Source organism: Dermacentor albipictus, chromosome 6, assembly GCF_038994185.2.
Source record: "Dermacentor albipictus isolate Rhodes 1998 colony chromosome 6, USDA_Dalb.pri_finalv2, whole genome shotgun sequence".
Taxonomy (NCBI): Eukaryota; Metazoa; Arthropoda; class Arachnida; order Ixodida; family Ixodidae; genus Dermacentor; species Dermacentor albipictus.
Window position 1 is genome coordinate 88,010,897 of NC_091826.1, and position 14,331 is coordinate 88,025,227.

Sequence of the window (14,331 nt, forward strand, 5' to 3'; positions counted from 1 at the left end):
CAGACTGTTTCCCGCAACGTCATAACATCAAAGAACCGCCGCTTCGGCGACAGTCCACCGTAACCGAGACAACCTAAGCTATTGCATGCTGGCGTCTCAGTGAATGCTCGTCCCGCCGGCGCATCCGCCGGTTTTACCGGCAGCGCTGGGAGCTTTGCATAGGCGAAACCGTGGGCGAAACATCGGACATTGGCAGCAGTAACGTGGTTTCGCATCTGGCGTCTCTTCCCTCGAGTGCGAATCATACGTTCGGCTTGCGCGCTTGTCCTTTACTGAGTTCGGGGAACGCCAGATCTGCCCAACTCTGCTTCGGGGGATGGAAGCGACCACTCCAAGGTACCGTTAGGAATGTGTCAGAGTAGTGAGAACAGCTGGAAAAATATTTGAACTATGGACCTGTGTGTACCGGTTTGGTCTTTGAGTGTGTATCCATGGGTATTTACTCAAGGTAGAGGGGCATATTGCGGGCATCTTAATTCGCTGACTCGGTTCCTCGCTTTTCTTTCGTCTGCATAAGAATTTACTCTAGGGGTGATTTTTCCAGCTGCGACTTTTGATACGGCGGTGCGTTCTTCTAGCCGGGCGAAAGGGAAAACCTGCTGCCACAGTAGGACGTCAGGTGTTGCATGAGCGGAGAGGGCAGCGCCGCAACCCAGCAGTGCAGCGCCTCAATGCCAGTCCCTTTTGTTCACTGCCGGTGAAACACGTGACCTCTTGCGTCGAGGTTACGGAGCAAGAATCGAGATTTTTGGACATGGAGGAATTTTTTCCTTACTCCAAGGGACTGGGCACCGAAAAAAAACCAACTGGGAATACTAAATCCTACCGTGCACCCTGGCCTATCCTAAGTGCTCTGAGGTTTTGATCACGTGTTGGCACGATACTCTTGGCTTCACGCGCGTTGTTTGATGCTCCTTCCTCACTCTTTCCTTCCACCATGTGAGAAGTTTTGCCGAAAAGCCAGCAGCTTGAGGTCATGTGTCACTTTAGGCAAGCGCTAACGGCGAGGCTTGCTTCTCAATTTCAGTATCTAAAACAGTTATTTTTGTGAACTTCCATTGATGCTATTGCTGTTATTTAAAACGTCTAATGTACAGAGCACTCTGAAAAATTTTCAAATGAAGCCACAGGTGGATTGAGGGGAAGTACACGTCCAGTTCTCTACCCAGTGTTACCAGCTACTGCTTAAAAAGCTCCTCAAAATGTATTTTTTTCTTTTTGTTTATAAGGTAATCCTTGATATGTTTACCATACTTATAAAAAGAACAAGGGAAAAGAAAACATTCTTTTCGGGGTGTTATGTTATGTGTCCCTTCATTACAGCGTTAACTTGAAGCCCATTTTTTACTTGGTCACATTACCTATTGGTGCGAAGGTGCTCATAATGCTCACAACACTTTCTTCTGTACGTATTGGGTAGGCGTAATCTTTACCGAGTAAAGAATGGGCTTCAAAGTTAAGGTACTTCTATGAGTACGGGGGTTAAAGTAGGCTTTATACGCGGTCTATAGTTATGTTTCAGCGCCAAATTGGTGATCACAACATTTATTACGGTATCCATTAGTAGGACACGTTTTTACAGCACGTGAAGTTGTAGGTATGTATTTGCCTTTCATAAAGTCGTTAGACTTAATACAAAGGAAGCATGCACAGTCTCGTCGGTGGGTCGTCACGTTTCGGTTACCTATATTGCTAACCCAGCTACACAGACAACACTCCGTCAATTCACCAATGGAAGCACAGAGGTTTCACGAGATAGCAGGTTGTTTGCAGGATTTTACTTTTAGTTCAATTGACAATTTTTGTGGAGGCTATTTCAGGACACGTTGTGGAAGCTACGCAAATAGCGCGACCTTACAAGTCTTACTCCACGGGCTTCAATGCATGGCAGTTCTTGATCTGCAACGATACTTATGAAATAACTAATTAACATACTGCAATTAACCATTGCAGACACAAGTTTACGTTACACAAGTAGACGTGGACGTGTCTCGTAGGGAAGCAAATAATCGCGCATTCTTTTTCTCCGAAGGACAACGTGCCCGGAAAATGATGAACCCTGACGGTGAATTCGTTCCTCCACTGGAGGCACCGGCGTTTGAGCCGGCGCCCGAAGAGTTTAAGCGCCCCATGGCACACATAGCAAAAATTCGACCCATCGCCGAACAGACTGGGATTTGCAAAACCAGGCCACCCCCGGACTCGCAGCCACCATTTGCAGTGGATGTGGAGAACTGGAAGCTTCTAAATGAACTAGAAGAAACAACGAGAATAAAGCTCAACATTATAGACCAAATAGCGAAATTTTGGAATCTGCAGGGGTCAAGACTGAAGATACCCAACATAGAAAAGAAGGTCATTGACCTCTATAAGCTTTATAGATTTGTCCACGATGAAGGCGGCATGGAGCAGGTGTGCCGAGAACGAAAGTTGAAAAAGGTGGCATCACGCAAGGGCTCTCTTTCCATGCGCACTTTGGGCTTGCTGCTATGGCAACCCCCATTATGAGCCCGTACTCTACCCATACGACATCTTCCAGAGTGGGGCCAACCTTGGCGAAGTTAACTTGAGTGAGAACTCTGAAGGCTGTGACAACAAAGGTCGGGACTATGTGCCCCACGGCATACCGTCGCGGCAAGCCATCAAGCCTCCCCATGATCGATCGGCCCATCCTTCCAAGCGCCATGGCATGGAACCGCCATAGTGTATGGACATTGTCGCAGGCGATGGTGTTGACTATACGAGCAACAATGAACTAAGAAAATTGCAGTTTTACGGAGAAGGACCGAAGATGCCACGCAACTGTCTAAAGGGTCTGGAAGCACATGCACTAATAACATGAAAGACGAGTGCTGTGAACTGAAAGATGAGCGAAAACCAAAACCTAGGATGCCGGTTATTGAGCAGATAGTGTGCCACACGTGTGGCCGGGGCGCTGACGATTAAAGCATGCTGCTGTGCGACGGATGTGACGATAGCTACCACACTTTCTGCCTGCTACCTCCGTTGCCCGCGATACCTCGGGGAGATTGGGGTTGTCCACACTACGTTGCTGCCGAATTGCTCAAACGCCAGGAAGCGTTCGGCTTTTGACAGGCAAGACGTGAATACACCCTCCAGGGCTTTGGTGAGACGGCAGACCGGTTCAAATCTAACTACTTCCAAGTGCCTGTGCATATGATTTCCACCGAGATGGTACAAAAAGAGTTCTAGAGGATTGTAGCTGCTCTTGATGAAGATGTCACAGTGGAATACGGTGCGGATCTGCACTCAGTGGATAACGGCTCGGGCTTTCCCACCAAGAACAGTGACCTCCTGCCTGGTGACGAGGAATACATGAACTGTGGCTGGAACATGAACAACCTCCCTGTTGTGGATGGTTCTGTGCGGCGACACATCAACGCAGACATCTCAGGGATGAAGATTCCATGGATGTATGTCGGTACGTGCTTTGCTACATTCGGCTGGCATAGCGAAGACCAGTGGAGCTACTGCATCAGCTACCTTCACTGGGTAGTTGATGGAGCCTTGATGGAGTTCTTGGTAGCCCAAGACTTGGTATGGAGTGCCCGATGGTAAAGCGGAGGTCTTCAAAGATGCCATGCGCTGTGCTGCACCTTAGCTTTTCCAAGCACAACCAGCCCTACTTCAGCTGGTTACAATAATGAACTCCAATATCCTCCAGGCTACAGGAGTGCCTATATATCAAACAGATCAAAACGCAGGGCAATTTGTAATCACATTGCGCAGATCCTACCATGCTGGCTTCAATCAGGGCTACAACTTTGGTGAAGCTGTCAATTTTTCACCTGCTGACTGGCTCCTCATAGGGCGATTATGCGTGTCGCACTAAAGCATGCTGCAGCAATTCTGCGTCTACTCGCATGCCGAGCTTGTGTGTAAGATGGCGGCCGATCCGGAGCACCTAGACATCAGTCCATCATCCACATACCAGGACATGTTGAAGATGGGGAGACAGAGAGAGAGCAACGGCGGTGCCTGCTGGATTGGGGCATCAGAGATGCGGAGCGCGAGGCATTCGAGCTCCGCATGATGGGTGGTTGATGAGATGTTGGGTGGTTGGGTGGGTGGTTGAGAGGTGGTTGAGATGTTGGGTGGTGTTGGGTGGGTGGTTGAGAGCTCGAGATGATGGGTGGCAGTGTGACTACTGCAAGACGATGTATTTCCTTTCAGCTGTCACATGCTCATGCAACGGCTCCAAATTTGGTCTGCGTACCTCATCGGGACCATCTTTGTGATTGCACACCCAGCAACCACTGCCTCAGGTACCGCTACACACTTGATAAGTTGCCCGTCATGCTCCAGCACCTGAAGGTCCGCGCAGAATCATTCTATAACTGGGTGATAAAAGTGAAGGCTGCACTGGAGGCCACCGAAGATGAAGACAAGGTGGAGCTTTCTGAGCTGAAGAAATTGGTTCAAGAGGAGAAGCGCTTTCCGCCGACGGAACTGCTTCAGTCACTGACAAAGGCTGTGCCGGAGTCCGGGAAGACGTCCAGTGTTGCCCAGCAGCTGCTGAGCAAGAAGGTGCGCAACCGTCAGTCGCAAGATGCCAAGTACACGTCTCGGCTCCCCCTCGACGAACTGCAGGTATTCTACGAGCAGATTTGCAAGTTGCCCTGTGTGATCAAAGAGTCGGCAATGATTCGGGATCTTGTGGACAGAGTTGTCGACTTCCAAAGCAGTACCCATGACCTGCTTACGTTGGATGAGATGGACGAGTCGTGGCGCCTAGAGAAGCTTCTCGAAGCAGGCCTCAACTTGGACATGGATCTGCCAGAGGTGCCACAGCTGAAGCAGAAAGTGCAGCAGGCGCAATGGCTAGAGGAAGTGCAGGCCACCCTGCTGCCACAGCCATAGCCACAGTCGGAGAGGCAGTCGGAGGCGCAGCCACCAGGGGAGAGGGATCCACCGACACTGGATGAGCCGCGCCGCCTGCTCGCCGCTGGGGTTGTCATACCCCCTCACCCAGTCTCTGGGCGTGGCTTGGCGAAGCTGCAACGTCTCCTGACAGGGTCCGAACAGTGGGAGGAGCGCGCAAAAACTTGTCTGCAGGCACAGCCACGCCAAACACTGGCTGCTTGCGAGGCACTGGCCGACGAAGGAGTCGCTATTCCTGTCCACCTGCCGAGCCTTGCCGCCCTGAAGGATGCAATCCGCAGGGCCAACGAGTGGGGTGCCCGTGTTGAAGCCCTTCAGGGCTCAGAGGCCAAATACCGTTACATAGAGAGCCCGGAGAACCTGATGCAGAAAGGCCGGCCAATCCCAGTGCGCCTGGAGCAGCTGCCCCAGATGGAGTCTCAGGTGGCCGCTGCAAAGGCCTTGAATGAACGCACGGAAGGCACTTTCCTCAAGAAGAACGCTGCCTACTCCCTGCTTGAGGTGTTGTCGCATCTATTAGGTCACTGCACGAGGCTAAAGGAAACGTATGCGTGATGCAGCACCATTGCCAGAAATGGAAGAGCCACCAAAGATCAAAGTGGAAGAGGCCAAGGATCCGACCAGCATTGTGGCTGCTTTGAAAAAGTACGGTGCACAGGAACTGGAGAGCATGAAGCAACTACATGTACGCAATTTGCGGAAGCACCTCGAGGACACAGGCCAGGCGCGCTACTGCACCTGCCGCAATTTATTCGGAGGCCAGATGCTTCAGTGTGAGCGCTACAAGGACTGGTTCCATGCCAGTTGTGTGCCGACAGCCAAGCCGAGAGGTGCGGGCAAGGCTGCCAACTCTGCGGGAGGCAGCAGCCCCGGTGGTGGCTCTTCCTTTCCAGCGGCGTCCGTGGCCTCTGCTGTCCTGGCCAAAGAGAGCAAGTTCCTGTGCCCTGCGTGCCTGCGGTCGCGGCGGCCTCGGCTCGAGACCATCCTGTCGCTTTTGGTGTCACTGCAAAAGCTGCCCGTGCGGCTGCCTGAAGGAGAGGCACTGCAGTGTCTTACCGAGCGGGCCATGTCGTGGCGGGACTGTGTCCGGCACGCACTGGCCACCGATGAGCTGGCGCAGCCCGGCCTCTCAAACTCATCGTTCTCTTCGTCTTTTTTTCTCTCTTCTTGTCCGCCCCTTTCATGTCCGTTACAAAATTACTTGTTGTCCATTTGTGCTTCTAGTTGGTGACGCAATGTGTTTTACTCGTGCTTTGGCTGTTCAAAGCAGAGAGGATTTACTCCGCTCGCTTAGAGGTGAATAAGTTCAGATCACCGACACTTTTCGTTTAATAAATATGCCATGTTTTGCGGCGCAGACGTAATCAATCTAATTTTACAATGAATTACATGACACGTACCTAATATACGTCTTTCATACGTGACCCGCTACTTTCTGCTCGCGGATGCATACCTTTCTGGACCAATATAGCTGGCCACTTGGACATTCCCCGTTTTGAATGAGCGCAAATAGTTTAGGGGGGAAAATGCATTGGGAAAAAGGAAGCAAAAACACGATCGTTGTCTTCGCTGTGAGAGAATGCTGCTGTAGTCGTGAACGAGTTCACAGCTGACGGAAACGCGTATCTTGCTTGTTTGATTCCAATAAAAATTATACGGTCCTTCGGGGTACGTTCGCACCGTCACCACCGGCGCCGCCACCATCGCGCTGTCGCGGTATTGGCGCACCTGCTACACGCATGTCAAGGATTAGCTGTCCAGAGATGCGCAGACGAGATATTCTTTCTTGTCATCAGAGGAAGATCTGCGGTCCCTTTTCTGGGGTTTCTTTCTTGCAATGTGCCTTTGACTTGAGAGTACAGAGGGCAGCGCAGTTTTATTCGTTTAACCGCCACTTAAATTTCCGTGGAAACGGGTTCATAGCGACCGCCAGAGTCCGTCATGACTGTCATATGTAAGAGGCATGGGACAGAAAAAGAAAAGAAGAGAATGATGTGCGCCGACCGGTCCGAACGGCACGAGCCCTCGAGGCGCGTGACCCGAGGTGTGATTGGAAGAGAAGCGGTGCCAAGGTGGGATTATCAACGTGGCTCTGGGCCAAGAAGGTTGGAGCGCCAGCTTCGCACTGGCGACGGGACCCATGGAGGTTCGGACAGGCCCGTGACGCTGGCGACCCAGGGTGTGCCCGTCGACCTCGGCGACGTTCGAGCTAGACTCCCTGGACCTGCTGCAGCCCTGCACGGCAGTGCCGGTCACTCCAGGAATCGGATCCCCCTTCTTCGGCAGACCAGCACGGACGATAGTCCCCTGAGCTTCTCGTCGGCACACGGAGAGGTAGAGGCGGAGCCCGGTGTTAGGCCTAGCCAGGGAGGCCTGAGTATCCCGTCACCAACATATTTCGGGACGCCGGCTCCGAGAAGGAGGAGCTGGCCGGCCGATACCAAGGAAGCAAAATTTCTGGAATCGGCGGGAGCACTGACGGTGACCAAGAGCCGACGGACATCGGACTTTGAGATGCGCACTACGGCTGAACTTTGTAAGAACGTTCCTTTTGTAAGCGTGCGGCAATAGGCCAGGGTTGCCGGACTTTCGCGCAGAACGCGCTAAGGACGAACGCAGGAAAAAATAAGGACATATTTGTGCTACACAAGTGTGGAGTTTTGTCTTTGTCAGTTGAGCTTTGAGTTACATTTTGAGTGTGTTTTATTTTGAGTTTGCTCTTAGTAAAATCTGTTTGCTGTGCTCACCGGCGTCTGCCGACTCCATCTCTCCCTACATCCGCACGGCCTTGAGATCAGTGTGACAATGACGAAGCGGTCGTTGGTCGTCGGTGGTTAATCTATGTCACTGGTTGCACGTAAAATAAGCTTTACCGCTTTGCAGTGTGCCGGCGACGGGAGGCGATCTTAACACATGGTGCCACTCGGGCCCACGCTGCGCATGCAACACCAAGCCAAGAATATGAACTTCAGTGAAAGCTGCAAATGGTAATTTTACAATAAAGCGAACTCGCAGTTACAAGTTTTCCTTATACCCCCCTTTCACTCCCGACCCCCTTGTCCGCGTTTCGCATCGGCTCGCTTCACTCCCCTTCGTGTCCATGTCAGGCGAGGCGGTGACGCATAGGAAAAAAAAGAACATGTACTGAAGAAGTCAACCGGGGAAATTTATGCAATATAATTGCACCAATATTAAAAAGACATTAGGAACACAATTTGAACTGATTGCCTAGCTATCATGAGCGCAATTTATTAATGCGACGGTGTAGAATACACGAAAGAAGAGGGAACTAATCCCGCAGTATTTATCCGCTCAGCCGGAGTGCAGCTCGGTTAGGGATATGCGAAGTAGAGCGCTTCCTCCTCCATAGTGTATAGCAGTGCGGAGGACACATTTCGAGAAGCGGAAGCTCATAGATCACCCTCGAGCTCTATACTGGCGTATTTGTGCGCGATGTTCGGGCAAATGAGAAAAAAATACGATAAAGAAGTTTTCCTAGTGTGTAGTGCCTTCGTTTGGGTGGCTAGTTAGGGAAACTAAAATGCGGGTCGTGTTTCCGCAGCCCGCTAGGGGAATACTTGGCGCTGGGCTCGTGGTGTCGTGGCCCTATTCTAACGTGAGTGACAGTGCAGCCAGTCATTTTTGTGCGTTTTCTTTCAATTAGGCCAGAGAAAACGAAGTGTTTCGCTAAATTCATTTAGCATGCGCCCTGCTTCCACTGAATTAGAAGTCACTGCCATGTACATCTATTTTAGTACTTTTCTGTATTTTTTATTCTATGATTACACCACTTAGCCCAAAGGTGCTGCAGCTGGGGGGTTACAATGTCGAAAACACACATAATGATTCAGACAGTACACTTGCTGACTTGATTGGCGATTCCATTCGGTAACGGAACGAACAAAAATGAATTAGCATACGTACACATTACTTCTAGTGCGGTATTCTAATATGCTGAAACAATGATGAATAGTCGCAGATACATAATGACGCCTGTGTAAATACATTTCCTTTCGAATAACGGTTTTACCATGAAACATTCGATAAAGAATTTTCAATAGCAGTTGTTTTCGACGAGCGGAAGGAATTTCCCATCCTATTTCGTTTTTCATATTGGTACAGCTATCGGTTTTCGAGTGTCAGCGTAAGACCAGCCTTGCTGCCCTTTTCTGGATTTTTTTCAAGTTTCTGACTTTGTGTTTTGCTGGGAAGCACTCTGATAACGGACGCATGAACTCTGGCTGCGTGCGCTTGCTTATGTATTTCTACAAATGGTGTAAATAAATTGCAGTCTCAGCCCTTCACCCGCACATCACGCATAATATGTTCCGCATTGCCTAAAATTTATAATTTGTAACACGTTCGCTTCCTGAAGGACATTAAGCAAACTTCCTGCGTGGCTCGCTATCAACGCTTGTAGAGCTCTGGAACGCTTAAATGTGTAATTTGCTGCAGATACAGCACTTACCCTGCAGCTTTAAACTTTTGGTTCACTCCTCACAGTATGACTCCCGTTCGCTGCAAATATAAAATTGCTTCTTACTTTCCTTTCTTTCGAGGGCAACGAAATACGGACCTGTATATCCACACGTATTTCAATATTTGCCTGCCTATATCAACGCTTGCATACCCCCAATTTCCTCTCCCTGTAATTTTGGTGAATGATCTCGGTCTTCCAGGACTGAGTTAGCATTCATCTATAATGTTTTCGGGTATTTTTTACTCACGATAACAGATAAAAAGTAACCGCGCGAAATAAGGTTCAAGCCGCTGCTTTTGCAGACAGCACCACCACTCCGCCGACAACACCGGCGGACGGCGCCAGGTGAGCGTTCTGGAAACAAGCTCCGCCTCCTCCCCTCCCCCCCCCATCCGCACCGCTTTCAGATCTTACCCATTCTGGCATCTAAGATTTTTGAATCCAAGATTCTTATCGCGGAGCAGTTTGATGTAGAGGAACGAGATGGCCCTTCCGGCTGCGCGCCTGACGTTGCCTCAGTGAAAACGTACGAATACGAAATCAAAACCGCTTCTGCTCCGCTGCTGTGCGATAAGTTGCCGAAAAAGCTACTGGGTGATTACTAACGCACCGCCTCCGTACATGGTGCAATATGTGAAATGGCATAGGGAAAATAGGTGCATTATATAGTTGGCTGCAAAAAGAGTGATTGGCCTAATGAGGGACGTAATGAAATGCGAAGGCCATTCACGGATCGCTGCTACATAAGGAGTGCTTGTGCTGCCAGGCCTTTGCATTACAGGGGTCTTATAGAGAATAAAAATTAAAAAATTACTCATCCGTCAATGTTGTATCAATAATCTCCAAAGAAAGCACTTCAATCCTGCCACATCACCAAGTACGGCTCGTTACAGAGTGACAAATGTAGTAACGCTGCTTCCTGTCAGTGTAGTGTAGTGTAGTGTCAGTGTAGTGTGAGTGCACGTGTGTCACTGCTGTGATAGTGCGTGGGCCTCCGTGAGCGTGTATACAGGGCTAGACGTGACGTCATCCGCAGACCCTTTCGCGAAATTGTTTGCTCCGGAGAAATGAGGTGGTGCTTTCGGCGGCGTACCACTAAAACCCCTTCATGCTCGACAGTAGCGACGCTCTTAGACATTTGCCGCCGTAGACTCAGCAACGCTGCCATCCTCCTCTCTTTGCTTCTTGATATCGCCGCGCTGGCGCTTCTCGCATGCATGATCGCCATATCAGCTAACCCTCATGGCCAAGGAGGCGTTGTGAAATTTGTTTTAGCTGTCTTTGTTTTAGTTTTTTCCAGCCGCCATTTCCAAGCCACGTGTTGATCGTGCTGCCACGGCGGACGCGAGTTTTGCAAGTTAAGTGAGCTTCGGTTGCCGAAAGATTGCGTGGCTGCTGCGCATTTTAATGCAGCAGCAAGCCAGAAAAGGGACTGGCGTTGTTTACAATCCCCAAAGGGAAACGGGAGTTTGTTCGGCGAAAACAATGGCTGCACAACACCTGAAGAAAAGACTCCGCCCTTACGAAACACGTCGTTCATTGCGAGGCTAGCAGCGTACTTCTTGTAAGACTTGCAGACAAATTTGCACGAACACTTTTATAATTTTTTCAAGCCACATCCTTTGCTAATTTTCTCACAGTTCAGCAGTGCACTTCACATTTACCGCGTGTGCGATTTCTCGCATACTTTTTTGTAACGGTTCGCCTCGCTATACAATGCGTTTCTTCTGGCTTTGGCATTGTTTTTTGAGCCTCATATAGCATTGTGTCAGTTCACTTGGCACAGTACATTGCGCAGATATTTAGTGCAAGCTAAATGTAGTTTCTATTACAACTGTACTGGCATGCCTTTGGAGGCTGAATTTGTCTCATAAAATTATATTCAACATTAAAAAAGGAAGAAAACTTTAAGGTCACAATAACTACTGCAAGGCTAATGTACAAGAACAGTTTTTTTATGCGAGTCATCTACCAGTTGCGAACGCTTAACCACGCCTAAAAAGCTATGAAGCATCCTTTCTTTCATCAATTAGTAGTCGCATCCCAAGAAGCTCAATTGTTCCTAGAGTTAAGTGCCGGAACTTAGGGAACACCAGTGGCGGATGGGTTGAAAAAAATATTGCGCATAATAAATGGTTTCCAGTGAAACCAAATACTTTTAAGTTCTTATGCATGAATTGAGAATGCGGCTTGATTTTTCGAACGCACGCTGTAGGCACCTGGCCTTCAATCTCTGACGGTCAGAATGAAAAAAAAAACACTTAACAGCTACCCTTATTCATGTGGAACAACTGGGGTCAGCGAAATAAGAAAATTAGGTTATTTTCTAAACACGACAAAGAAAGTTAAGAAATACGGCATTGTTTATTTACAAAATTTCCATGCCCAACAAAAGTCTCTAACGCATGCGAACTGCTAGCAGTTTCGTGGGAAAAACGTCATATTGTTTGGCTGCATAACACGACGCCCAGCCGCCCAGTGCTCGGTGCACAGCTTTATCTATTGGAACATGCTTCTCCTGGTGCATCTCTTAGCGCTATAGCCACGTGATAATCACTCAGGTTGAGATATATTGACTAAGGGGTACGCTGGGGGGCAGCCGCTGAAAGCTCTGATTTTGAGTGGTCGTAACCACTGAGGGGTCAGCATGTGGTCGAATACTGCCATGACCTGACGTCAAGCAGATGACGGGCACCGTTCACAGGGTGTACATCATTTGTCATTTACCCCCGTCGTCGCAGTTCAGCGGCTGTGGCGTTGTGCTTCGCTGCACGGGGGAAATGTAGACGTGTATGCAAAACTGAAAATGCAGGAATGGTATAAATTACACTTGTGGAAGGCCAGAAACCCCAATATACCCTTAAACAAAGACCTAAGTGATGTAAACTTGTTAAGTGAGTGAAGTCTTTAAGTGATTATTGACTTGAAATGTCCATGCTAGCTTCTCGCGAAGCTGTGTCAGACTTCGCCAGAGAAAGCAGTTTCAGATACGTAACTTTGCGTCGGACCAGCGTTATTATTATTTTCCCAATACTTCGATAGATTAAAGCTACTAAGTTCGACTAAATTTCTTCCGAAACACAACGGATAAACACAACATCCTCTCGAGGCCGCCTTCCCATGGGGGAAAAAGGTAATTCATAAAAGGAATAGGGATGGCTAAACGTCATTCTTTAAAATATTTTGGTGCAAAAATGGGTCATCAGCTAGATGAGGGTGATCGATGGATACAATTTTAATGCTGTCACCGACTTGATTGTACTTTAAGTATTTCAGCTGCTTTGTGGAGCTTAATTATTGCAAACGTTGAGTGGATGCGAGTTTTTCGTATTTTAACACGCAGTGCAATCGTCTTTTTTTCTGATAAAGGCTTCACTATCGCTGAGTGAAGTGCGCATTCGAAATCTGTCGTGTCAGGGAGATGATGCGCGGCAATTCTTATGCAGCGTCGTTACCTGTCGTTCAGTTTTGCGTCCTTCGTGGCTCACTGATACCGTGACGCCTAACTAGTGGATATTCCAGGAACAGTGGTCTGCCTATCCAGCTTAATACTTATCTTTGAGGTCACCTTAAAAGCCATGCTGGGCGTGACGCCTAAGCGAGTAACCATGGGCCGTCATGGCACTTGAACTCATCAGCATGTACCATAAGATAACCGCAAGGCGACGTAGTAACATGCAGATACAAAGTGGAAGGTAAGAGATGAAGCTTTACACCGTGCAAAAGTGCTTTCGAAGATCCGTGGAACTGCTTGGAGAGGCAAGCTTAACAGGAAGCCTACAGAGTTTGCCGGCTCGCTCACCTCCTTGGGTCGAAATGTGAACTCCACCGAGGGTATGCCCGCGTAGAAGCTGAAGGCCGCGTGGTCGCCGACGCCGTGGATAAGCGGGATGCTGCGGGTGAATGATTGGAGACCATGGAAGAGTGCGCGGGACGCTCCGACCTTAACAGAACGTTTGACCTCGCCTCACACGCCGGAGATGTGCAGATAGGCAAGGTTGACGAATCACTGTGAGCGCTAACAAAGGTAAAGTTTGGAAAAGCTCTGGCTCACGTTTATCAAAAGGCAATCTCACATCAGAAAGAGTGCGTTTACATTTATCCCTGCCAGACATCATGCATGAAATTGATAAACTGCATTTCAACTGAAAGTCTGCTGAACGAAATGAAAATTCCATAGAAATTTTAGCAACTACCAGCAGGATACGCTCCACGCGGAACACGTTTATACGGGTGCCTTGTCGTTTTAGTTTGTTTTGCTTAGCGTGAATACATATTGCCATTTTTTTTTTGCATTTACCGGTATGTGGGTGCAGAATCGATTCTTCGAAAAACCGCTAGTCGCAAATGAGCCTTCATGGTTCGTGCTTCTTTTTTCTCCTTTTCAAGTGACGCTGCTTTCGGTCAAGAACGCTTTAAACACGGGTTGATCTCATGGAATAAGCTGTCTTGAAGCGACCAATGCTCCACTACAGGTAGGTGCCTTTAGCATGTTTTTGGCACGGCTAATTAAATAATAAGGTTGTACATGCATGCATTAAGAGTATAATATGGTTCCGGTAAAGGAATTGTTGCCTGTGGTTAGGCTAACACTACGGCCAATTTCCTACTTGCTTAATACAGTTTTATGAAGTGAACGATGCAAACTTTTAGTTCCGTACTTTTAGAGCGCGAATGACGAACACTAAACGAAACCCACAATTAGCATATTTAGTGCTCGTACATTGCTCGCCTAATGCACCGCTTTCAAAAAGTTATACAAATTAAGCGGTGTTACCTGATGCGAAATTCACGCAACGAATTCGTACGTATTGCACGAATAAGACTTACCGGGGCCTTTTTGTCCCTTCTGCCTTTTCCCATTCGTCCATGAGTTTGATGCCACCATTGGGGACCTGCACATAGAATTACCGTTTTCCTTGATTATTTTTCATTTACTCAGAAGAATG

The 14,331-nt window shown here is 48.6% G+C and overlaps 1 protein-coding gene and 1 pseudogene across 1 annotated transcript in view; one reads left to right on the forward strand and one right to left on the reverse strand.

Moving 5' to 3' along the window:
- LOC139046965 (N-acetylated-alpha-linked acidic dipeptidase 2-like) overlaps positions 1 to 14,331 on the reverse strand; it is a 100,002-nt gene that overhangs the window by 18,102 nt on the left and 67,569 nt on the right. The window contains exons 15-16 of the mRNA XM_070520884.1: positions 14,213 to 14,277; positions 13,185 to 13,275 (exon numbers count right to left, since the gene is read on the reverse strand). Of these exons, the coding sequence (XP_070376985.1) occupies positions 13,185 to 13,275; positions 14,213 to 14,277 (156 nt within the window). The remainder of the gene's footprint in view (positions 1 to 13,184; positions 13,276 to 14,212; positions 14,278 to 14,331) is intronic.
- LOC139061428 (lysine-specific demethylase 5A-like) lies at positions 2,050 to 7,473 on the forward strand (annotated as a pseudogene).